Source organism: Mobula birostris, chromosome 16 (genome assembly GCF_030028105.1).
Source record: "Mobula birostris isolate sMobBir1 chromosome 16, sMobBir1.hap1, whole genome shotgun sequence".
Taxonomy (NCBI): domain Eukaryota; kingdom Metazoa; phylum Chordata; class Chondrichthyes; order Myliobatiformes; family Myliobatidae; genus Mobula; species Mobula birostris.
The window spans coordinates 51,381,270-51,408,668 of NC_092385.1; the positions used below are offsets into that span (position 1 = coordinate 51,381,270).

Genomic DNA, 27,399 nt, shown 5'->3' on the forward strand with positions numbered 1-27,399 from the left:
TGGCAAGTAGGTAAAAACTGGAGGATCCAAGGAAACTCCTCACAGACAGCGCCCAAGGTCAAGATTAAACTGGATCTCTGGAGCTGCAAGACTGCAGCGCTAACCTCATAGTCACTGTGCCACCCTTTAAATTATCCACTGCTTTTAAGCAGAGATACCTGCTGATGGTTTAGTGGCATCTGCAATGGACATCAGGGCAAGTGGTCCAGGGTCCAAATCCAGCCAGCTCCTTGCACAAGTTCCATCTGGCAGGGTTGAGTGTCAAGCTATCAACTCGGCCTCATAAAACAAACGCTAAAGAAAGGGCAAGGGTACTGTCCGATGCACCAGTGAGGCACGGGAGAATACTATTATTATTATTTAAGAAATAAAATGAAAACCCAATGTTTAAAATATTTAACATTACAGTGTTTTAATTTGTAGTTCTGTATAGTTTATATAATGACTTATGGCAATTTTTATTCTGACATTTCTTTCATCACTGTTCTGCCTTTCCTTACAATGAATCATTAATACTAATGAAAATTTTCCGTTATTACATGAACTATCAGTGCATTTACTAACCAAGTGAAATCTGCTACGAACAAAGTATTTAGCAGCATAATTTTTTTTAAAAAAGTCAAATCAAGGTTAACTGGCTGTAGCAACACAATAATTGTCCACAGAATCTTAAGTACACAAGGAATGTCATACCCTCTTCTCAGATGATTTTGAATGCTTTCATATGCAGCATTAAACATCTCCAGGTCTTCACTTTCTCCAAATAATATGTAGGATTTCAGAAGATACTCATAGAAAGAGTCCATTCCTGCTCCCAATCCACTCTGCTTCCCAACCCATTGTCCAGTCTGGATGTTTACCACATTCCCTATGCAAAAGATGATAGAAAGCTGAATGTCCAAGTATACATACACAAATACAGAAAATATATAACAATTGCACAACTTGACCCATTTTGAACTTCAAAAGATCACAGGACATGTTAAAAATAGCACATTACATGACTGAACACCTGTGTTACAGCTAATGATAGCTTAGTTATGAAGTAGAACCTCAGCCAACGACTGATTAGCACTAACTCTGCGCAAATTGTCAGTTAATTCAAATATACATCATAAGAATACAAATGTAATTAACATATTTCCTGTACTATAATTCCTGTTTTGCAGCCACCCAGTTGCAAGGTCTCTGAACTAACACTGATACGCAAGAAGCCATCAGGAGGGTGAAAGCACCTGGCCCAGACGGGGGACTTGACCAAGTACTAATGACCTGTGTTGATCAACTGGAGTGTTCCCTGAGATCTTTAACCTCTCACTTTGGCAGTCCGAGTACCTAAGCAGGCTTCAATTATACCCAAGTAAAGCATGGTGACCTGCTCAATGACTATTGCCCAGTAGCACTAATATCATCAGTGATGAAGTGCTTTGAGAGGTTGGTGCTGAAACATATCAAATGCTGCCAGAGAAGCAATTTAGATCTAATTTGCCTATCAGAGCAAAATTCCACAGCAGATGCCATCTCATTAGCTTTTCACTCAACCCTGGAACATCTGGACAGCAAAGGTGCATAGGATCAGGATTCTCTTTATCAACTACGGTTCAGCATTCAATACTATCATCCCCGCAAAACTAATCAATAAGCTCCAAGACCTTGGCTTCAATGCCTCCTTGCACAACTGAATCCTCCATTTCCTCACTTGCAGACCCCAGTCAGTTCAGATCAGCAGCATCTCCTCCACAATCTCTATCGGCGTAGGTGCACAAGGCTGTGTGTCTAGCTCCCATCATACGCTCAGTTATTATTCAATTATCTAGTTTTCAATGTATTGTTTAGCAAACTATCTTCATCCCACTATGATCAAACGCCTCTCTCTTAGCGCATGCATAGTCACTCACCCTATCTCCAAGTTCTAGCAAGTAGTGAAACATAAAGGGACACACAGTATTTCAGTCAAGCTTTTTGCTTGGATATCAGATACCAATTCATGGCAAAAAAGTAGCTAGTAAACCTTAGTTAAGGTAGACAGTACACTGGTGTAGATCATTCAAAGGAAATGATAAAGTGTGAAAGGTCAGGAAGGGCAGCGAAACAGCACAGTGGTAATAAACACCGAAAGTCACTACTGTTTGTGGCCAGAAAGAACTACAGTCTACAAATTACTGGATCTGGATGAATCAAGGACAGAAGCAGACGAACCAATTGTCTTTATTTCCCCCAATTTGTGAACTCTGAACTGATACTTTCTCTGGGATAATCCAATCAGAGCGATTCAATGTGGAGACAAGGAGCTTCAGCTTGCTAAACCCCTGAGACCATTCTCAGACCAGTAGCCATCTATTATGAACAGTGACAGACTTACCAGAAGAGTGATCTGTAATCTCATTCAACTCAGTGTCTGGGTCGCCTAGCTCAACTGGTTTGGAGCAGACACAGTTGAAAGGAACAAATACACAAGGCTGGAGGGGCGGTGTGGGGGGCAGGAACCATAGAACAACATTGGTTGTAGCCCTGAACTAGAATCAGTAAAAAGATGACCCAGATAGGTCAGGTGATCTTGAGCCAATGGGATGGAGATCCCTCAGTTCAACTGATGAGGAACACGATAAATACATAACCCTCAAAACACCAACCATCACAGATGAGGAGGACCTCACAGACACGTGGAGATCAGGATCACAAAGAGCATCCTGCCAGCGTAGACTCTTTTCCCAGGTAATATCTTTTCTCTTCTTTGACTGTTCATGAAGGGTCAGGGAATTTTAGTGTGTGCACACAGGTAGTTGGTTTGTGGAGCCACATGCTTTTTAGTTGAGACAATAATGGTTACTTGTCATTAAATACAGATTCTCTATGTGCCTCTCAGATCATGATTACAGGAGGAGACCCCCGTAACAGTATTGGCATCCCTGGGTGGGTGGAAGCAGATCAGATCCCTATAACAAGTTAGATCAATAGCCAGTCTTGTTTGGCAACAGCAATAGCTTAGGGTGGGACAGGGTTTAAGAGAGTTAAAAGGGTTTAAGCAAAAGAAACGAAACAACCCCGAAACTTGCAGTGCACCAGAGCAATACTACAATTATCTCTAAGACACAGCTCTAGGAAGGTTTACCTAGAACCATCACAGATATTTTAGATATTGGGTGGTATAGTTAGAGCAAAATTTACCTGGCAGTAGTATATTATGTCACGGTATAATCCAAAATGGACAGAAGTACCAACTACAAGATATACGATTTTCATTTAATTAAATATACACAAAAAAAAGAGAAACCACCAACTCTCTACAGCAAGGGTTCCAAACCTGGGGTCCACAAACCCCTCGGTTAATGGTAAGGGTCCATGGCATAAAAAAGGTTGGAACCTTTTACGGAACCCCTGCTCTGTTGCAAGACCCATATCAGGATCAAGCTATTTAGAGCACTCAACTGAAAACAGCAAGAACTGACAGCTGCTGTATTGCGAAATTATAAGATAACTGATACCATGAAAACATTTTGGCATTAAAGTATACTACATCTTGCAATTTCTTACTTCACATTTCAGTCTTTGTGCAGCTATTAATATTCTCTAATTTCTTTCTGAAGTCAACAAGGAACAGGCAGGCTGGTGTTGAGCACTTAGAAAGGCCATCCTTAAAAACGCCGCAGTCAATTATTATATTATCCAGATTTAAATGTAGAGACATCATACAGCAATGTTTTTTTTTTCCTTCAAATTTCAAATTTTAAAATGTTGACAAAAAAATGTTGTGATGGGCTACCACTTTATTTTACATTAAAATACAGCTTTTGTAGTTTCACGAGAAATGGGTTACCTAGGAGCCCCGTCTCATCACTTCTCAGTTTCCAGAGAGCTCTCACTGCTTGGCGAGCTACCCATTCAAAAGTAGAATCCCCAATGAGGCGGCTAAGGATTCCAAACTCCACAAGTAGAGAACCAGCTCCAGCAGTGCAGGTTTCGTTAAGACAACTAGAAGGCACGCCCTTCTTTAGATTCACCTGGGAATTTTTTTTAGAAAGCAGAAAATACTTTATACGATTATTCTTAATCAAGATGAAATACAATTTAAGTCAACAATAGCAGGTGAAAGAAATAAAAAGTAGGCTCATGTTGGAAATATGAAATAGAAACAATAGTGTACATGCCAATTAGTAAGTACCAGTGCTGAGAATTTTGGAATTACACTTCAGGTTGATGACTGTCCTTTGGAATAAGCCAATTCCAATAGAAAGTTTGGTTACCCAAAAATATTGACTGGAATGTTGTCCTAAGGAATACAATGTGCTGTCAGTACATGAGCTGCTGCTCTTTTGCTCTGTATTTCCTTTCTTTCTGATTTTTGTTTCTCTCTCTCCCTGCCTTTAAACAGTTCTTTTCTTATATATCCTTCAGATAGAACCTTCAATGCATTCTCACAGTTGCCACTGGCTCTTACATTATTCAGTGCCATAGCTCTAAGTGCGATTGCAGTCATTTTTGTTCTCTTCACTCTGGTATTATAGCAAATCTGAAGAATCCCACAAGTTGTGATCTTGCAGTGACCCTTCATACATCTCACAAAAGAATACAAAAGCAGCCATGATAATGTATACAAGCCACAGGTTAGTTCGTTGATTGTTCTAATATCTCATGAGCTCTCTAGAACACATCTGTTTTCATTTCTTTCCCTCTCCCATACATTTTCCCCATCCTGCAATTAAGAATCAAGCATATTAAGCTCGCTTTCATCAATAATGTTTGAAGAGATAAAATTTCCTAATTTGACTTCTTGTGGCCTCTGAAAAATAGACAATAATGCTGATCTCCCAAGCAACACATGCACCTTTTGCACCCAACATACAGTAATATAGTTAACAACTAAGAAATATCCTTAAATTCAATACAAGTTATTAAATATAGAAATCCAACAGCATAACATAAAAGATGATAAATAATTTTATAGCTATTTGCAGTTCTAACAAACGATAAGTTAATCATTAAATGGCCCATACCCTTGGATGAGGAATGCCAGTTTTGGTATTTTCAAATGCTGGCAACAATCTTACAGCCAAATCACGAGCTAGATGAAGCAACTCATCATCATAGCCCTCTGGAACCATGTTTCCAAATGGCTGAGCAGGATCTATTATAATCATGTGAGCAGAAAGTAGGCTTCCTAAAATCCTGTAACAAAATAAACATGGTGTTAAACTGCAACTAGAAATAAGTTATGAGAAAAAAAGGAGGCAGATATATGCCTACCCTGGTGCTTGCAATGATTCAAATTCAACAAAAGCAGTAGACATGCATCAAAGGGAAGGAATTTTGATGGGACAAATTCACTTTCAATAATTTCTAGTCAATACTTTTAACCACCGAGCACTAGCTGCCAAAAAGGCTCCAATACTTAAATCCAGTGGTAAGTCTTCATGGAGAAGCCGAGAAACCTAGATACTAACTGCATAAGGTACAGAATGGGACTTCAACCATTGGAATATTAATCTTCAACATAAGCAAACTGAAATGCGAAGGGAAGACATTATAGCAATCCATATAAGGCCATAAGACATAGGAGCAGAATTAGGCCATTCAGCCATCCAGACTGCTCCACCATTCAATCATGCCTGATTTATTTTTCCTCTCAATCCCATTCTTCTGTCTTCTCCCCACAGCCTTTCAAACCTATACTAATTAAGTACCCATCAACCTCCATTTTAAATGCAGCCAATATTTTGGCCTCTGCAGCCGTGTCTGGTTACTTCAGACTTGGACACCACATCTCAAAGATGCGTCCAACTTGAGAGCAATACATAGCAGATCCATCAGAACTACACACGAGGACAAATTATACAGGTAGATTGTGTAACTTCGCCTTGTATTCCAGATTAAGCAATGATCCAGCACTGATCTAATAGATCCACTTAAAATTAGTTGAATTCAATTTCACAGAACAGAAAATCTAATCCTTTGCTTAAGGAAATTAGAATTCAAGGGCATAAAATGAAACTTTATAATTAAATCAGTCAAAGCGTTATTAAATTTGTGTTAAACTGTAACTTACTCTCTGAATGGATTAAGGGCCGACTGAAATTTTAAGATTTAAATTACGTACGTACAGAGATCAGATCTATGGCTTACCTGATAGTTGCTTCAAAGACTTGCACAGTTGAATCTTTATTAAAAGAGACAGTGGTAATCACAAGCTTCACTGCTCTTTTAAATTCAGAAGCATTGCCCAAAACCTACACAGTGAAAAGTTAAATATTGCTGTTGTTTAAAAAGATCATTATGAGTTCTTACTATTCCAAAACAGATTAGAAATGTGCTCCAAATCAATCTTTTCATTTGTGAAGGTCTGTCAAAACAATTCAAAATAAATAGCTGGGAATTTCCATTAAACCTCTTGTTTCTTCGCATATTAAGCGAATCTAGCATTAGGTTGAATATTTTCAAGGGAAAATACAAAACTAATCACATTCAGAATACAGAAGTCATAATAAATACAATCTCATCCATGCAGGCCGCAGGTGGGGATATGCAAGATAAAAGCATTAAGTAAAGGATCTACAAATGATCGATTCGGAGTCAGAGGGCACTTAATATTGTCAACCACCCTAGATAGAAGGATACTTTGGTTTACTTCCAAACCCAACCGGTCTTTACCCACTGTCAAAAGAAAAAGACAGCAAAACTCCTCTTGTAAAGGTGTGGTAATTTGCATAAGTAATAGAACTTGCAAAAACAAAATGCGAGAGCTTAAGTGCATAGAACAAGATTATCCTGTATCAAAATAGAAATAAAAAGATTTCACATAATATGCAGACATTGAAATATTAGCATTCCATCAGATTACTTCTGCAATTATAACCACTGGGTACAACTCAGTGAAATTTCAAATTGACCAATGCATTCAGCTCATAACTTGTTTCCTCCCAAAACTCTCTGCTCAGAAACTTTGACTCTAACATGGCATGTTGTGAAATCCAATAATCCACCAACTATGAATCTGTTCAAAAATCCACAACCAGCATACTTTTCTTTCAGGATGCTTTAATATCACACTACATGGTTCACTTTATTACTCTTGGGGGAAATTACCAGGGGTTATTGTGTCATCAACATGATACATAAGCAAACAACTTACAACTTCAGTTACTGTGGGCATGTCCTGATTGAGGAGTAATGTTTTTAACAGGTCAAAACCACCACAGCCACAAACTTTGCATGCTCAGCTGTGGCAGGAAAATAAGTTGTGTTAATAATAACTGTCACCAACTGGGAAGTGTTTTGACAAAATTAGCAAATACAGATTTTATAAATTTACAAGCCAACAGGTAGGCAATCAACATCTAAACATAAATCTTAAAAGGCTGAACATCTTCATATATTAATTGTTTAATCAGTGAAGGAAGATCTCTGATTTATTATTAACATTAAAAGTTGTTTTATCTTTAAGATAACCAAACTCAATTTCAAAATTCTACAGTTAAGAAACGTGCAATTTCCTGTCTTGGTTGTTTGTAGTTGCCTGGCACAGCCTTAGCTATCAGATGACTGCTTTACTTTTGGGAAAGGGACAAGAAAATAACAAACAAAATTCAGAGACGGGTACCATGGTAGCATCACAGTTGGTGCGACACTATTACAGCATGGAGCAGAGTTCGGACTTCAATTCCAGCACCATCTGTAAGGAGTTTGTAAGTTCTCCCCGTGACTGCGTGGGTTTCCTCTCACAGTCCAAAGGTGTACTGGTTAGTAGGTTAACTGGACACTGCAAAGTGTCCTGTCATTTGGTAGGTGTTAAAATAGGTAGGTTCTTGGCAGTGTGGCTCCTTCACCTCTAAATAGTACAATAACAGATGCCAATTGCTCCCATACTAAAATGTACGTCTCTGCCCCACTGGTGACGCACATACTTCTGAATATGAAGACTGCAGAATCAATTCAAAGTCAGAACTTAACTAACTTCATACTCAGCTTTATCACCATTGAGTATGACCAGACATAGCCCCTCAAAAACACACACCACTCTTTGGAAAGGCAAGCGAGTCACACTTCACATTCCTTAGTCCCCAAGGCAAAGTTATTCAACAACTAAGAATTTATTAACAAGAAATCTCTGTTTCTGTAGTAATTTTCTATGTACAAACTGGCTTGGCTCCTGCATTACAATAATTGATTGTATTCCAAAAGTACAGTATTCACACAAATTGTGAAAAACACTATATAATTAGAAGTCTTCTTTTTAAAGTGGGTTTCCAAAGATAGGTTAATTGGTCATTGTAAATTGTTCTCGCTGCAACAAAAATGCCTATCTGCGTACACTAAATTCAATTTCTGCTGCAGCTCAGACCTTCTGCTTAAACAGTTTGGGCCTTTTCAAAGCAGCATTGTTCTATAAGAATTACACAATCTACAATGCTGCAACTAATAAATACAATGAAATTTGAAAACTGCTCCAGAAAAACTACATTCAGTAAATAAAGCTATATATTCAATTCATAAGGCAGGTTTCCCCAAAGATGACTTGATTCCAGTAATTCTCCTTTGACACTTGTCACCAGAAATTTGCTGTGGTCTCAGGTAGACACTTACCCTGAACCGCTGCTGCCTGCTGCTCACTAACCGGCTGCTTCTAATGCTCAGGTTGGAGCCCCTGCCACTTCAGTAAACTGGATGACCAGGCATCACAAATTAATTATCGCGGCCAGTTATTCCCCCCTTTGGTTCGGCAATAAGAAAGTAATCCTACAATCCAACAAAGACACAAAAAGGAAAAAAAAAACAAGCATCCAAAATATTGCTGTTACATTATTGAAGCATGGTAGGTATGGTTAGCCCTACCAAACATTTTCCTTACACACTAATGTAAATTAATGATTTTCACCTATGCTGTTTCTATTGAAAAATTCAACTAGTTTCACAAAAAATAAGATAATAGAGTCATCTTCAGGTAAAAAAAAAACTAATATTAGCAATTGAAGTTTAAAAAAGAGTCATGAAACAAAACTTAAAAGCTTTCTTCACTCTTGTGCATTCCTGACAAACAAATGACAAAATTTATGGAATTTATTTTTGGAATTAATGAATCATTTAATGATCTATGGCAATGACAGAAAATAGTTTATCCCTAAAGCAGCCAATCACACCGTCACTACTATGGTACTGAGCAAAGGTGCCCTCGGTTGTCAGCCTGTTGAAAATGCCACAAGCTTCATTTACATGTCTGAGAATTTAAAATTATCTACCAAGCATTCAGATTCCTAACTGAGCATAGTGTAATTTCAAAAATGCTCCTAATGAGAAGTTTCAAACATTGCAACCGTACTTGGAGAACCCCACAACTGCTATTTAAAGCCACTATGATTACCTGATCTTCATGGCGTGACTGAAAGATAGCATTTTTCTGATGAACAGACTTGATACAGAATCTACACCGTACTGCCCTATGTGAACACCAGCATTACCTTGCCTTGCTGATACTTCACTTATTAAAGGTTCTCGATTACCCCATTAAATTCACATAAATTTAATAACGTTTCCACAGTTGTCTTCTGCAACAGGGAATGATATTATTTCTGAGGGCCTCTGAAGGCACAGGAGCAAAGTAACAAAGCATTTACAAAGCAGATGAATTAGTAAATATGTACCAACAAAACTGTCACATTTCCATTAAAGGCACTAGAATTTCCATGTAACAAAGTATGCACCCTATGATTATGTAATAACCACAATAACAAGCTGCTTGATTCTTGAGATTTTTTAATCCCATTAAAAGCTGTGAGAAGCACTTAATAAGAAAGAGGGCCGCTCTTAACAAAACACAGATTTTTTTTTTAAAAGGGCTTGGCAAAGTAGATGTTTTACCTGGCAAGAGCACCTGACACCAGGTGTCATTATCTCAAAGTAAGGGGTCAACCATGATGACAACAAGCTGCTTCACCCAAGGGTAATGAATCCTTTGAACTTAAAGCACCAGCTGCTTGGTACATTCAACACAGAGACTGATACAGTTTTAGATGGTTAGGGATTCAAGCCATAGGCTTAGCAGAGGAAAATGGTACGACGGTAAAAACATCAGCCACCATCTTATGCAATTGCTGGGGAAACACAAGGGGCAAAGTAGCCCACTCTTGCTCTTTTTTCTTATGTAACTACAAATATTGAACTAATTATGATTAACACTGTTTTCACAATTAAGCCATTCAACAAGAGATCAACCCAAAACATTACCTTTACTTCTTTCTCCACAAATACTATCTGACCTGCATGTTTCCAACATGTCCTGTTTTTATTTCACATTTCAGAATTCACAACATTTGTTTTTTGAGCAGCATGTTTACACTCAATGAACTAACAGAGATTCAAAGATTGAATACAAGTAACAATTAGGTCTAATTATTCCAAGTAATAGCTTTTTTGAATCAATATTCGTAAGGTTAGCATAATTACTGACTTATGACGAATTTCATTTAGATAAATATGCTTTTAATTAAAGATTTCTGTGAGGAAGATTTGCAAGCGTAACACATTTGGGAGAACTACTTTTAATAATGCCATGTCATTTTCTAGGTGTAACAAATATTTTACTCTTTCAATCTTGAAGATAAAGCACAAAGTTGAAATTCACTCAATTGTTTATGGCAGGCATTACAACCTGACTGATTCAAAACTATGATGTCAATTATCAGATTTGCACTGGAAAACAGCTGCAGTCAGTAACCACTCATCTTGCACCTGAAACCCACAAGCATGTCGCTTTTTAACTATCCCACTCCACTGTACATACTGCAACTTCAAATTCATTCTATCAAACCATTTAACTTAATTTCATTTCACAGTATGCTGTATTGCTAGGGACAATTTGCCTCAAAGCTTCAAACTATTTTTCTAAGTTATCAGAAATTACAATAGTCAATGCCAAGCAGAGCAACGATAAACAAGTCAAACTTGTTTTTCACTTCATACTAGTGGAAAATACAAAACTAATCAGACATATCTAATTATTAACAGAGATCAAAATGACTCCCAAACAGGGTGACTACAAATGAACTCTGCGATTAACCATAAAAGAAAGTAACTACCGCGAACGCACTACATGTTCAGGAGTGATAACATAAGCGAACTCAGCCTTTATTTGAAACACTATAATGGGACAAACAAACCTTCAGTGTAACAAAGCACATAGGTTATAACAAAGCCCTATGATCAAAATACTTCTCAAGATGGGGGGGAACATCTGCATTTTGAGTATTTGCAGTTAAGCATTCAGTGGGACTTTCCAATTCCTGTGTGTGTGGGCTGACAAAAAAAAATATATAGCAACTGGATAAAGAGTCCGTCAGTAAATCAAGTTATATACTCCAGTTACATGGTCAATTTTAATCCATATATAATCAGGCTTACTTATGGTAAATTTGCCAAAGTTGTCCCTAATCCTGCAAATTTAGTACTAATCCTTTGCGTTAGAGACCATCAACACTTACAGGTTTACACAATAAATACTTCATAAAACACAAAGAAAGATACTCAATTAAACTTAAATATATACAGCATCTCTTCAAGATGCACTGCATTATGTCCTCATACATTTTTTTTTAAATCCAGTTAACCTGCTTTCTAGCCTTGAAATCACTGAATTAACATAATTGTAGCAATCATCAAAAATTAGAATTTTTACTTCAACTTTCATATTGCATCAAATTTTTCTCCACAACTGAACACTGAATAGCCAGTCCAATTGCCTATCCTATAATCCTAATAATGTCTAATATTGGGATGAAAGAGAAATTAAGGCTTAAAATAGGCAAAGGGAGACAAAAAAATTAGAACTTAACTTAAAAAAAAATTTGTCAGCCAGCTGAGTCTGTAAACTTTTGTACAAGTCTTTGAGTAGCGACTATTCAAAAGGTGAGTGAGTAGTCTTTGGGGCACTGCAAGTCTGTCTTTATTGATGCTTTGCTGCATGTCTGAGTACCTGGTGGGGGGGCGCCAATGTTTTTTTGCTGGTGGGGGGGAGGGAGAAGTCGCTGACTTGTTGCTGCTTGTGTGTGGAAGGGGGGAGGTGGGGGGCGCTTTGGGGTTCTACATTTAACTGTCATTCATTCTTTGGGGCACTCCTCTGTTTTTGTGGATGTTTGTGTAGAAAAAGTATTTCAGGATGTATATTGCATACATTTCTCTGACATTAAATGTAACAATTGAAATTAAATAATGTATGTGGCATGGTAGATATGATGTTTGCAAGAACTACACAATCTAGCAATTTTCTTGCATTAATTGATATACTATTTGAATAGCATTGTTTTCAAAATATACTAATCTAGGATCTATTACTAAGCATTAGTCTGGTCACAAACCGAAAGTTGGACGGCAAAACTCAATGCAAAAATGCTGCCATTATAACTAAAGAATATATTTAAAACCTATTAGAGTATATAAATAACTCCTACAGAAGTCACCAGAGTTTTAATCATTCCCTTTCTGGGCATCAAAATTGAATACCTTGGCAGAATAAAAAAATGCAATTATCACTATCTTTATGACATTAATTATCAGTGACAAATAGCAATCTAAGATTAACTCATCATTGATACAAACTTAGAAATGATAGGAAATGCAATTAATTTTAATGAATAGACAAAAGTAAACTTCGCAATTTTGCATTCCTGCAAGAGTAATGCAAATCATCGATCAATTGGACTGAGCGAGCTAAATCTTAGCTCCCATCTCTCCTCTGTAATAAACAGGCACTTCCACCCACCAGTAATGGCTGGCACCACACACTCATTGTTTCCAGCAGTTTTTTGCCCATCACCGATTACAATTAGAAACATTATTAGCCCACAAGCATTTAAGCCAGTGAAATCATTGTTTACATATGTGGAACTTCATCACAGAGCAGGATTCTGCAGTTTTAATCATGTTATGGATTCAATAAACAAAACATCATCACTAAACACATAAGAACTTCCATGCAAACACAAACTATTAACCTATTTAGGTCTGTGATAATATACAAGTTTCTAACAGAAAGCAAAAACGGAAATGCTTTGAGTATTCAGTAAGTCAGTCAGCATGTTTGGAGAGAGAAGGAAGTACTATTGTATCCTAACCTAATATTGCATTATAGCCTGTTATGGAACCGACAGTGCCCATGAACAGAAAAAGCACACAAAAAGTGGAGGACACAGCCCAGTCCATCACAGGCAAAGCCCTTCCAAGCAATGAGCACATTTTTTTCTTTTAGACATTGGTTGTTTGTCAGTGTGTGTGTGTGTAGGTTTTCATTGATTTTATTGCATTGTAAGTAATAAATTTACTTTCAACAATTCAAGTTGATGCCTTTTCAACAGGTGTAACGTTAAATATGTTTTTCCCCTCCAGATGCTATCTGACTTGCTCAGTACATCTATTTTATGTTTCTTTATAGATTTCCAGCAAATGTTTTTTTCCATATGGTGCTAGTTTAATTCATGATAATAAAGTGTGAAGTATAGTTTTTCCATACAACTACATCAATAAAATTCTGTATAAAATGTATCTGGAAAACAAAGAAAATTGGAAAACTAAGGTGAAACTAAGGCACAATAAAAATGAAAAGTCCCACAGAGCAAAGTAATTATTAAATCAAACATCTGTCACTCACCGCCAGGGTATCAAGTGCATCGATCAGTGTTAAAGAATAGTTCCCAAGGACATCATTAATGTTTATGTTTGAACTAGAAGGAAAACAAAATTAATTACAAGTTCCAAAAGCAAAATAACTCAGATTGGGATTAGAATGGAAATACAGTGGATACCGGTTAATTGGGCCATCAGTTAATCAGGGCAGCTGCTTATTTGGAACAACTCTTAAAATACAAAAACTAATCAAGAAAATAGCCAGGATTCCCTCCATTTGTTTGGGACACTATGCTGTTTAAGTTGGGACAGGAGACTTTTACTGAACTGCTTCTAACTAGTGTCAGCCATATGCACGAATGTGACTGTTAAACACTACACAGTGCTTAAAGCAAACACTTTTTAAATTGCGTCAGTTACGTGTGGCTCTTTTCAAACACCAGTGTTTTTTGTCACTGATAGTAAGAAGTAAGTTGTAAGACAATTCAGAACTGTTTTGCTCACTGTAGTTTCAAGTACTCAGACTTGGAGATGCCAGAAACAGCCGGGAGTGCAAATGAAACAATTTCACTTCTTCAACAAGTTAGGGACCACAAAGAATTTGAAGGTATCAAAAATCATCCTGAATGTTATAATAAACATGAAGATTCAGAAGATGCATTGTAAGAAGGCAGTGCATTACCTGCACCGATTTTGTTCATTTGCAATCAAAAGAACACAGCAACGTACATTGGATTAATTCCTCCATCAATATATATTAGGAACTAAATATACAGCTTTATAGTACTGTAGTAGGATTTGTAATGCTCTAATTTGACTTGTATTTCATTTAAGTACAAAATCTGTTACTCAGTTAAACGGCAGTTTGCCTTTGCATGCCTGTTTCCATAAAGCCTCACCTTTTAACATCATAAATCAACAAGTTGGTTGTAATGTCTCCTCTCTCCCCATGAAATAGAGAGACCTCTTTTTCTCTTGTTAAGGAGAGAGAGCGCCTGTGGTATGCCTAATTACTGGGTGAACAAATAATCTTTGGGGTACCGCAAGTCTGTGTCTTTACTGATGCTTTGCTGTACGCTTGAGTGCTCGGTGGAGGGCGGATCATTGCTTTGCTGCCGCTTATGCGTGGGAGTGGGGAGCTGCGGGGGCTTTGGAGTTCTAACATTTAACTGTCATTCATTCTTTGGGGTACTCCTCTGTTCTCATGGATGTTTGCGAAGAAAAGAATTTCAGGATGTATATTGTATACATTTCTCTGATATTAAATGTACCTCTGAATTGTGGCAGCCACTTAATTGTGCCAGCCAAGATGTATTGGTCCCAATGCTTCCCAATTAACCGGAATCTACTGTAAATCTGATTAAATGTTCATGGAGATACCCAAATTATCAAAACTCCCTGCTGGTATTAAAGTGACACAGAGATTGCTGTGTCCACTATGTTCAATTAGTTCACAGAGTCATTTATCAACTAAAAAGACATTTAACTGCATGAAGTCCATTTCTGTTATGTAAATACACTAATGCCACGGCAAGTGCTTCAGAGATTGGGGTGGGGGTAAAGTTAGAGAGAGGAATAAAAGACCTTGGTTTCTTTAACATGGAAGAAGAGAACTCTGTTACAATCATGGTGAATGGGATCTAGTAAAATGTTACCAGATCCCATTCAGAATGAACAAAATGGACACAAGAAATTGTACACAAGGTTTTAAACTGCAAATTTAATAACTTGTGCTTGAAGACATGCATAAATTCATTAGGTTGCCTAACAGCAATAACTTAAACTATAAAGATATGAATTTAAAGTAATTTGTAAAACGTATCCCAATTCAATAATATACACCACTCAATGTGAGGTTTGAGAGTTCTTTAGGGTCACTATTAGAACACACATGGTTCACATGGAACTAAAATGCAAGCTACAAGTGCCTTAATGAAGTCAAATGCTTGCTGCTTTCCTGCAGTAGAACTGCAAACAAATTGTTGAAGTTTTTTACTATAGCTGCCTGATACAACAGCTTTACAGGAACATGTGGCAGTGTAAAGTTGGGTTTTCAAGTTATGGCACATGGTCAATAATAATTACTGTTGCTCTGTGGTAACGTTCCAGTTGTGGGTTTGAAAAGAACTAAATCAATAATAAGAAATAAAATAGTAAGCACTGGAAAGAAAGAGACCAACAAAATCAGCAAATTAGATGTGGATCATTCTTCAAATGGGAGATTTTATGAAAGGTCTGCACTTGAGAAGTAAACACATTTATTCACTCCATAGATTCTGACCAACTTATTGAATGTTTCCAGCATTTCCTGTTGTGAGGTTTCCTACTTCTTCACAACTTTAAACCATTCTCATCACTATCTTGTCCATGAACCACTACTATCATCAAATAATGAACAAAGTATATACTTTGTAACTTTGCCTGAATTTTAAGTAGTATCTCTTCTAGGAAAGAAACATATTACATAACTTAATGAGCATAACTTAATAATTTAAATATTCTAAAATCTCCACATGCATTCCAATTATTAATTTGGTTAAATGATATTTTAAATCTATACTTACTGCTGCAAAAACAATAATGAACAGAACTTTCCAATGGAAACATTTTGCTCATTATGCTGGAGGAACTCAGCAGGTTAGGTAGCATCTATGGAGGGGACTAAAGAGTCAAGACTTCAGGCTGAGACCCTTCATCAGGACTGGAAAGGAGGAGGATAGAAGCCTGGTGGTGGTTGGACTACAAGCTGGAAGGTGATATCTGAGACCAGGTGAGGGAGAAAGTGAGTATCTGGGAGAGGATGGTTTGATGTGAAAAGCTGGGAGGTGATAGGTAAAGAGCTAAAGGAGGAATCTGAGAGAAGGCGGCTGTAGACCACGGAGAAAAGGAGAGGTTGTGGAACCAGAGGGAGATGAATGGCAGATCATTACAGTCATGGAGATAAAGGGATGAGAGGGCCATCAGAACTGGGGAAAAACAAAAATGTCCAGGGTGGGGGGGGGGGTGACTCAGAGGATGTATTTATATCTCTCAGTAACAGCATAAAATCTTAATAGAAAATAATTTTTTTTAAAGTTCTAACCTGCTGTATCCCAGACTTTGTATATTGAGCACAGAACTGGGCTACAAAGGATTGTTAGTATCTATGCTCAACAAGAACCATTTCGCCAAACTTAATATGTGTAAATTCTTCTCACTTAGCCAGCAATGCACCAAAACCATGTCACGGTAGCATAGTGGTGAGTAAAACACTATGACAGCTCAGGGCATTCCAGAGTTCAGAGTGCAATACTGGTGCCGTTCAGTAAAGTCTCCGCACGTCGTCCCGTGGGTTTTCTCTGAGTCATCCGGTTTCTTCCCACAATCTAAGTGGGTTAATTGGTCATTGTAAATTGTCCTGTGATGAGGTCAGGGTTAACTGGGTTTGTCAGGGTTGCTGGACCAGCATAGCTTGAAGGGCTTACTCTGCACTTTATCACTAAGCAAACAAGTAAATATTCCTTATGCTTATTTTTTTGCTAATGGATGGCTTCATTCATTTAAACCTTAAAACGTACCATTTTTAACTTTTTGCAAAACAAAAGAATGCCATTGACAGTTAACATATAATCATATCTTACTTAGTTTCTCAAATTCTACAAGATAATGATAAGGCCAATTGCCTGCACATAATAGATCTTAAAAAATGTTGCACACAAAAAGTTGCAAGAGAATAAATCTCCTTAGTTCTGATGGAATCATGGGGAGAAAATTAATTGAATTAAATATGCCAAAATAGGCTTAATAATTAAAAAAAACAATTGAAACCAGTCACTGTCTTTTTGCAACTTCAATAAAAGCAGATTCCAGATTTCTAGATTGTTGACTTTATCCAAACTTTGGAACATAAACAAAATCATTTGCTATGGTAACCACACCTTCATGGTTTTGTAATGAATGGTATTGAAGAGGGCAAATTAAAGTGAAAATTTATTGCCTTCTACCTAGTTATAATGGTACAGAATTAGGATGTCCCACTCAATGGCTGACTTTGATGAGGTTGAATCATTGGTGTTTATAGTGAAGTTGAATGTTACAATGTTTAGAATACTATTATACAGGTATCAATGGAAACACTTGCCAATCAACTTCCAAAACTACTCTCTTAAGTGACTACCTGTAATGAAACTGGCAGCCTGTATTCTTATATGACAATGATGCCTAAGTGTTAGGATTTTAAATGCAAACATGTTTTCCAAGATTGGTTTTACTTGAAGTGAATAACATTTATGGAAGTTTGTCAATATGTGTGGATGTCCATATACTGCGTGTTCATAACCCAAGGACAGACTGCATAATGCAGAGGACATTAGATTATTTCAGATGAAATTAGACTTTTTTAAAAAAATTGATGATTTATATTGCCAGAACTCATTTGACATTCAGTAAGATGGTGTCACTTTCCATCGCAATGGCTTTTTTGAGGCCAACCAAAGGAGTTATAGCCGCAAACACGAGGAATTCTGCAGATGCTGGAAATTCAAGCAACACACATCAAAGTTGCTGGTGAACGCAGCAGGTCAGGCAGCATCTCTAGGAAGAGGTGCAGTTGACGTTTCAGGCCGAGACCCTTCGTTAAGACTAACGGTCCTGACGAAGGGTCTCAGCCTGAAACGTCAACTGCACCTCTTCCTAGAGATGCTGCCTGACCTGCTGCGTTCACCAGCAACTTTGATGAAAGGTGTTGTAGTCTTTTTTTTTATATAAATGTAATTTTTATGATTGGCAAGACCCTTCTGGACATTAAGAACTTTAAGTACTGCAGTTCTAGCCCATCAGTGAGCTGGTCATTGGTGAAGAAACTGGACTTGGTACAAATCATGCTGCTGCCTGCATCAGAGAAGAGTTAGTGTGCAGTCTAACAGCCAGTGATCATCTTTTGATTGCAAGACCCTGTTGAACATTAATAATGTAGAATACTGCAAGTCTGATTCACCAACTCATCGGTAGACAGAGGGGGAGTTGCGTGGCCTTGTTTATTGAGAGGACAAGAGGCCAAGCTGCGGTATCACCTGTTTAGCTCCGCTCAAGAAAGAGATGTCGGAGTCAGTGCGCTCCACCGCAAGCAATGTGGCGCAGCATCCAAGCTGGAGTTGGTGCTGCCGCCCCCCCCCCCACCATGTTTGCTTAGCAGAAGACGAGCCGTATCCTGTTCTACTGCAGATTGCCGCAACATTCATGAGACTTGATCTTGGATTATATTTTTGCATGATTCTATTTTACTGATACCTTATATGTGCTCTACCTGCCTTGTACTGTGCATTACCTGCCAGTTTACTGGGCTTTACACAGTCCTTCCAGGTGAGGCAGCAGTTCACCTGCAAATTTGCTGGGGTCATCTAGTGTATCTGATGCTCCTCATGTGTCCTCCTAGTCCTCCTACATTGGTGAGACCCAGCGCAAGTTGGGAGACCACTTTATCGAGCACCTCCACTCCATCCGTCAAAAGCGGAAATACTTATTGGCCAAGCATTTTAATTTCTTTCCCCATTCCCATCCCAAAATGTTAGTTCATGACCTCCTCTTCTGCCATGATGAGGCCACTCTCCAGATGGAGGAGCAACACCTCATATTCCATCTAAGTAGCCTACAACCTGATACCATGAATATTGAATTTTCCATCCTGTTAAAAAAAATTCCCCTTCCCCTCTTCTATTCCTATCTCTCTAGCCCCTTATCTCTTCTCACTTGCCTATCACCTCCCCCTGGGTCCCCTCCTCCTTTCCTTTCTCCTATGGTCCACCCATCTCTCCTATCAGATTCCTTCCTCTCCAGCCCGTTAGCTTTCCTATCCACCAGGCTTCACCTATTACCTTCTAACCTATCCTCCTTCCACTCCCCCCCCACCTTTTTATTCTGGCATCTTCCCCCTTCCTTCTTGGTCCTGAAGAAGCGACTTGGCCCAAAATGTCGATTGTTTATTCTTTTCCTGACCTGCTGAGTTCCTTCAGGATTTTGTGTGTATTGCTTTGGAATTCCAGAACCTGCAGAATTTCGTGTTAATGTGTCTTGCACCTTGGCCCCAGAGTAAAGCTATTTTCTTTGGCTATATTCATGGGTAATCATGTATGGTTGAATGATAATTAAACTTGAACCTTAATAAAGAACACAGGTTTAAAAAAACTGACATCCAGAATGCTGAATTGAGTAAAAGTAATATTTTCTAACAAAAACATTAAAATTCTTTGCAGCATCTACTGCACAAAAGCCCAGCTGCAAATATTTGCTCCCATATCATACTGCACCTAGCCCAGTCAACTCATATTTATAGATTTTGTATTTTTTTAGTATGTGAAAGAAATTTGTATTTTTCTCTTTCAAATAATGTGGTAAGAACCAAATGACACATTCATGCAAACTAAGGTGAACGTTGGGGTTTACTGACCACAAAAGCGATATCAGTATCAGCTATCTAGTAAAACTAACTTCTTTCAATTAAAATAAGAGGTCATTGACATGAAAGTTAATTTATGTTTCTCTCTCCATGGCTAATAGTTGACTTACTGAGCATTTCAAAATAGAAATAGATGATGGTTGTAGACTATGTCTGTATGAGCTTACAGTGTATTGTCCACCTTTCTGTGTGATTCCCTTAGTGCTCAAGAAATTAACAAACTAAATATTCTCTAACTGCAGGATGCACTGAAAACATTTGTTGTGTTTTATGAACCAATGCGCCAAGATACCTGTATAACACTGATAATTTAAAAATGTTTATTCAAGGACAGCATTCTGCTCTACTTTCTAAAGTTCATAACCATGCTTTGATATATCACACCACTTACAATCTTCTTGGGAAAGTGAGTAGGCAGAGCAGGAGGGATGAAATAAGAAGCTGGGAGGGGAGATAGAAGAAATAAAGGGTGGAAGGACTCTCAGAAGAGAGGACACTGTATTCCATGATAAAAAAGGGGAAGGAGGAGGTGAACCAGAGCAAGATTATGGGCAAGAAGTAAAGGGATTAGAGTGTAACCAGAATAGGAAATGGAAAAAGAGAAGGAAGGAAGGGGAGAAATTACTGGAAGCTCGAGAAATCAATGTTCATGCCATAAAGTTGGAGGCAACCCACAAGTAATGAAATATTGCTCCTCCAGCCTGAGTTTGGCCTCATCATGGCAGTAAAGGTGGCCATGGACAGACTTGTCAGAATGGCAATGAGAAGTCATATTGAAATGCCACCCTCCATTTTGATTCCAAATAAAACAGAAACGTCGACTGCACCTCTTCCTACAGATGCTGCCTGGCCTGCTGCGTTCACCAGCAACTTTGATGTGTGTTCCTCCCTCCCAGCTTCTTACTTCATCCCCCTTCCCAGGTCTCACCTAACACCTACCAGTTTACACTCCCTCCCCCACATTTCTTATTCTGGATGGTTCCCCTTCCTTTCCAATCCAGACGAAGGGTATTAACCCAAAACATCAACTGTTTATTCCCCTTTATAGATGCTGTCTGACTTCCTGAATTTCTCCAGGATTTTGTGTGTTGCTCAAGAATTCCAGCATCTGTAGAATCTCATGTTTAACCTAAACACATAAATGTCTACCTGATGACTACTGGTAACTATCTACCAATCTGAATTTAACCAACCTATTTCCAATCTTTCAGGCAAATGGGATTCATCAACCATGGTTGGTAGCTCATCTAGAAAGAAAACTCTGATCTCAAGCCTCCGCTGCCTTGGAGCTATAACGACTTATTGATAAAGCTTCAGGAGTGAACCCTGAGTAAAAATCCAAAAATGGAGTCCCTCAGGCAGTCCTACATCGAGTTCAATGCTGATTGGCTGACTCCTGTGCCTCTGCTGGTGCCAAACTGTAACTGTCTCTGCCCTGGCTTGTATATCACATAGACAGCTTGGGCACAATATCCATGGTCAACTACGACCAACGGAGGATCTCATTTTCAAATTTTTATCTGTATTTCATTCCGTTCACTACAACTGTTAAAGTTACCTCCATCTCCACAAGTCCTTTCATCTCCTTTATTCATCTTCTGTTATTTCCAGCAATTACATTATTTTGTTTTGGTACTGTTTTCTGCAAACATTTACTTGGCCCTTTTCTAACAACCTAATATGTAACACTACAAATTTTGAAATTGTAATTAATAACTCAAGTATAGACAACTGTGGTTCTAAAATCAAATCTATATGACCTGCAGAAACATCAGTATCCAAAAGAAAAAACTATGGTTAATACTAGGAATGCTATTCACTTGCCCTTTATCAGATGTAAAATGACAATACAAAGCATGTAATTCATTCTGTGTTTATGAGATCTTAGAATTTAATTCCTACAAATTTCTTTTGTGGAATATTGAAAAGCCATTAAAACACTTTATAGATAATAAAAGATAAAAAAGATGCTAACAAGATGTCTACTTTGACTAAGGAGAAGTTTCCTCCTATTCAGAAAGATTTTTAATAACTCAAAATATTTGTTAGTCCAACGTACCCAAAAACTCTAACTCATCACAAGCAATGCACAACCCATCACATTTACTTCACTCCTGCCAAGTCTCATCATTCCTAGTCCAAACTGATTATGATCATCCTCCACTTTATAGCTCGCCCACCTTAAGCCTCTCACCATCAAATTCAAGGATGCCTTCCACTACTTCCTCACCATGACTGCTCTCACCTCATCCTAACCCATTCGCCTTCCCCATCTTGTAGGTTATCTTCCCAACTCTCCTCAGCCATATGGCTACCCGGGCTCCTCCCCATTCCATCTGTGCTTCCCAGATCCTCAAGTAGCGTTTTAAACAATTGGCCAACTCACCCGGTCCTCCCTGGACATCCACCCACACCACTCTCATCCTTTCCGTAGACACCTGCCCTGCCATCTCATCCTCCCCTGAACTCACCCCACACATCATTCCCAATCACCTACCTCGTCCCCATTTTCTCAAGGTATTAGCTCATCTCATTCTGTATTCCCCAGAAACCGCTCACCCAACCCGTCTTCTACACTTTCTCTTAAGCATACACATCACCCTTACCCTCTCCGGACCACTGCCCAGCCCACGCCCTCCAGACTTACGGGTTATCCCGGTCAGGACCCCTGCCCTGGCAGTCGATGGGATTGAGCTCGTCCTGTGGGAAGGCGTGCTCCATGTAGTTCTCATAGCCGAAGTAGAACATGCGCAGGGCGGCCTCCTTCATGCGGCGACGCTGCAGGTCGGGAAAGGCGCTGTACTTGCGGCTGTACTCCCCAAAACTATCCAGGAAATTGTAGCCAGGCCCAGCAGGCCGGGAAGCAGAAGGAGACCGTCTTTTACACACCATCGGGTCCCCTCTTGCCAGGGAGTGGCCACCCGGAGTCTGTCCCCGCACCCAAGTCTGGTCGAACCAAGACGGCTTCTTGACGGCTTGGGCCTCGGCCTGACCCTCGGACTGCCGCACCATACTGAAGCTGAAACGAAAGGGCACGAAGCTCTGGTAGAATCCCAGGCTGGGCCCGAAGCCGAAGAGGAACCAGAGCGTGAGGTGGAGACCCAGCCTCAACAGCAAGAGGCCCAGCACTATCGAGCGCCATTGCATTATCGGATCAACAACACCACAACAGCATTGCTCGGAGGGCCCGACCCCTAGCAGGCCCAGCATCCGCTCGCCCCGCCTTCCCACCACCTGCCGATTGGCCGGAATGCTGACGTGTTAAACATGGATTGGCCTGTGTTCCAGTCAATTTACAATCAAAGCTCCCCCGCCCCTTCTGGCCAATGGGAAGCAGGTAATTGATGACGTCACTCACCTTTGTACACATACCTGCTGCTGCGGGACATGCCCAAACTCGGCACGCTTACGCATGCTGACAGTCCAATTACGTGACTGGAGGCCAGTAACAGGACTTTTCAAACATGGTTAACGTGGCGGAAATCATTAGTAATGAGGAAGTCATTGCACTTGTTTCCACTCAGGCAGTGTAGCCGAAATCGCAATTTACTGAGGTGAAGTCTAGTGAGTTGATTTTTAAATGCTTATTAATTAAACATAGACTCATTATTTACAGATCTCAATTTTAAGGTTCCATATAGCCGTGTCCTTAATTTCCAAAGTTGTTAACCACTTTCGGTCCTCACAAACCTACACCAATAAACCGATAGGCAATGTCTAAGTGTTCATATTCTTTAACGAGGCCTCCAGCTGCTTATTCCATATGCACACAGCTGTTATGTAAAAAGTTGTCACTCAAGTGCCTTTTAAATCTTTCCCCTCTCACTTTAAACCATGTACTCTTGTTTTAGACGCCCCGACCCTAGGGGTTGGCGGGGTGGAGATGCGTCTCCACCAAAGGAAGTTTAAGGCGTTTCTTCTCTCCGCTGGCCTGCAGGTCACCCTTTGTAGAAAAAATTGTCAAGATTGTCAAGAACAATCCTGACATGGAAAGACCATGATCGGCCGCTTCACATGACAGCAATAAGGAACCCTAGGTTATTTACACTTACTATGCCTCCCGTGAATTTTATAAACCTCCATAAAGCTACCCCTCAGAGGAAAACATCCTAGCCTGTCCTTATAATTCAAACCTTTTAATAAAATCCTCTTAATTTTTGGTACCTTTTCCAGTAATGACATAACTTTTCAGCCTTCCTTCACAGGAATGAGTTTGTTAGCTTAAAGTTAAAACCACCACCACCACACCCCCCCCCCACACACACAAACTATTAACATGAAAGATTAAATGATTGCAGCTGTGATCATATTCACGCAGATCTCACTACAGCAACTCAGGTTTTATATTTACAATGACACTGAAGTACCAGATGTGGATAATACTGTAAGCAGAGGACCAAAGGCACTTGCATGGATTTAAAGTACGGTATTTCAAGCAATGAACATTCATGTAAAGTCCTAATCCCTCATTTAACACTTAGGAATTTCTTGTTTCTGAACAATTGGTCATGTGATTATCTGCCACGACATTACAATGATTAAATCCATGGAATACAGAAAAGCATTTCCAATGAGACTGAAGGTTATTATTAATCAACATCCCCTTTCATCTCCCTGTTCAAAATATGATTAAACAGATAGAGCAGCTTTCTGGGATTATTTTAAATGTTCCCCTACAGTAACTCAGATTCAGTGATCAGGAATGGATTTTTTAAAAATCTTGTTTGATAAGTATATTGCCTTACTCTAATCTATATGAAACTCAAGACATTTCAATAGCAATGCACAAAATGCTGGGGGAACTCAGCAGGTCAAACAGCATCTGTGGAGGGAAATAAACAGCTGACATTTGGGCCAAAACCCTTCATCAGGACTGATACTTCTCAGATGTTGTCATCCAGCTCCATAATACTTTGTTTTAAAAAGTGTTTCACTGAGTTTAAGAAATTCCACAACTGATAATAATGATTATTTACCCACCTTGAGATTAGAATACTTTGATCAGACAATCCGCAGATAAAAGCCAGTTTTTATTCTTTTTAAAACAAAAAGATTTGACACTCACTTGACTTAGATTTTTGTGATACCGTTGGTACATTATACAATCAGAAACAGTTAATTGCATCAGTTATGCCCTTCAAAATAATTGCACACAAATGTTAAACACGCAGCTAAATTAAATAGTAAATGCTTAATTCTAATGACAATAGCTGTCATCAGCACTCCGATTTTGGTGCCAAAATGTCAAGAACTCTAGGATTCACACCCAAATTTTCAACCCAGATATCAAGGGCAGAATCACAATGGTGCAGAATCTTTTCAGAATTTAAAATACACATTTTGCCCAAAATGATACATACTAAGTTTTGCTACCTTTCACAGTAGCTCTAAGCATCATCCAGAAGATGCAAGCTGGTATGTTACTTTTCTGGCAGTCTAGGGTATTTGCTGTACTTAGCATGCCCAGAATTTGTTGCAAAGACATGTAATCATGTTAATCCAGCATTAATGACCTTCAGCTGGTGACCTACAGGTAACTGAGCTATTGAAGTCATTTTAAATGTAGTCAAGTCCAAGAGTTGTAAAACTATAAATGGTAGCTGAAGAACCAGACCAACTTCAGTTTAATTATTTTACTTCTGAGATCAACATCCGTTAGCTCAGTTCCAGCAGTCAACGGGAAATCTGGCACTCAGGCTTTGTCAAGTTTAAGTACATAATTTGATCTAACTTCATTCATATCCACAAGTGCGGTTTGGGATTATTTGGGTCTAATGTTCAACACTGTGCAGCAATTTACAGTAAATGGGATTGTATGATCAATTGTGGAGATCTGGAAAGGAAAGCTTCCAAAAGTGGGAGTGTCTTGGACAGGAGGCTGCAGCCTCAGAGCACAAGGACACCATTTTGAACAGAGATCAGGGGGAATTTCTTTTCCAGAAGATAGTGAATCCATGAAATTCATTGCTACAATCAGCTGTGGAGGCCCAGTTATTGGATGTATTTAAAACAGAGGTTGATAGGTTCTTGATTAGTAAGGGTGTCCAGGGTTACAGAAGGACAAAAGAATGGGGTTGAGTAGGATAATAAATCAGCCATGATGGAATTTCAAAGCACAGTTGACAGGCCAAATGGTCTAATTCTGCTCCTATGTCACTACTGGTCATTTTAAACCAGGATATTCAAAAAGGCTCAACTAAGGAGGGAAAACTTGAGTCTTAAAAAAAAAACGAGTTAAATTAAACTCAAATTCAATTACACAGCAGGGACCTTTGATACAAATGTTCCCTATTTTTAAAAGTTACCCTTGAACATATTTTCATTGCACCTCATCGAAAATACTTGAACAAATGACATGACAACAATATGCCCTCATTAACTCCATTTATTTCAACAGAAGTGAGAGGAGAGCACAATTATTCACAAGTCAACTAAATAGAAAAGTAAACTAATTCCACATAATATTTACAATCTTATAATTGGAAGTTTTGCATGCACGTTTACAAGAAGTTCACGTTGCCCAATAGTGCCAAGACTCTTAATGTTGAAGCAGTGTATTCAACCAGCACACCCAAAGTATAAATTTCAATTAAAGCTTAAGTAAACTTAAGTGATGGCCCCAAACTACAACATACATATGCTACTTGTTGAAAAAAGTTCATGTCTTAAATACAGAGACAGTAAACATTTTTTTAAAAAATCCTAGTGACACTGAAATATCTACAGCACCAACACAGAGGGATGCAACACGACATGCTCCATAACGCCATTTGTAAGGACATTAATAGTGTGAGACCAATAAAAGCTATATAAAAAAAAATTACTTGTGATACTGCTGACTCCAAACACGAGGCTGAGTAATAAGCATGATTATTTTCATTGGCTCTTCCTTGTGCTTTTATATCACTGACTTCAACATTTGTCTCAATCATGATTTTTATATAACAGCATTTGTAAAGCAAGTTTGTCTCACAATGAGAACATACTTTTCAACGGTATGCGTCACAAGGGACTTTAAGTATTTCAATATATTCAGAATAGTGTATTTCTGCTTGTTATCCCAGGAAGAATGAATAATGAGTGAAGGACAGTGGCTGCTTACACATTGGTTTTCGCATTAAATTTCAGCTCCTTCTAGATTTTGAATGCTGAATTAGCCATTGCAGAGTGATATCTAAGAAGATAAAACAAAAATGTAAGTTATTTGAAGATGTAGCTTTTTTGGTAACAATTAGCTATACATTCAGTAGCTACTTTATTTGGTGCAGGAGTGGAACCCGGTCAGGATTTTTGTTGCTGTAGCCCATCCACACCAAGGTTTGATGTGGTGTGCACCTAGAGATGCTCTTCTGCATACCACT

At 38.7% G+C, this 27,399-nt stretch overlaps 2 protein-coding genes across 4 annotated transcripts in view; both read right to left on the reverse strand.

Moving 5' to 3' along the window:
* edem1 (ER degradation enhancer, mannosidase alpha-like 1) overlaps window positions 1-23,259 on the reverse strand; it is a 40,378-nt gene extending 17,119 nt beyond the window's left edge. Inside the window, exons 1-6 of one of the 3 annotated variants that reach the window (XM_072280622.1) lie at window positions 22,686-23,253; window positions 13,631-13,703; window positions 6,121-6,224; window positions 4,995-5,166; window positions 3,818-4,001; window positions 694-868 (exon numbers count right to left, since the gene is read on the reverse strand). In XM_072280622.1, coding sequence (XP_072136723.1) covers window positions 694-868; window positions 3,818-4,001; window positions 4,995-5,166; window positions 6,121-6,224; window positions 13,631-13,703; window positions 22,686-23,248 — 1,271 coding nt within the window. In that variant the 5' untranslated portion in view covers window positions 23,249-23,253. Of the gene's footprint in view, window positions 1-693; window positions 869-3,817; window positions 4,002-4,994; window positions 5,167-6,120; window positions 6,225-13,630; window positions 13,704-22,685 lie in introns of all 3 variants that reach the window. The other 2 variants (XM_072280623.1, XM_072280624.1) reach the window with 2 other exon arrangements.
* A 3,126-nt stretch (window positions 23,260-26,385) lies between these two features.
* Window positions 26,386-27,399, reverse strand: part of arl8ba (ADP-ribosylation factor-like 8Ba) — a 61,822-nt gene continuing 60,808 nt past the window's right edge. The window contains exon 7 of the mRNA XM_072280625.1: window positions 26,386-27,212. Coding sequence (XP_072136726.1) covers window positions 27,163-27,212 — 50 coding nt within the window. The 3' untranslated portion in view covers window positions 26,386-27,162. The remainder of the gene's footprint in view (window positions 27,213-27,399) is intronic.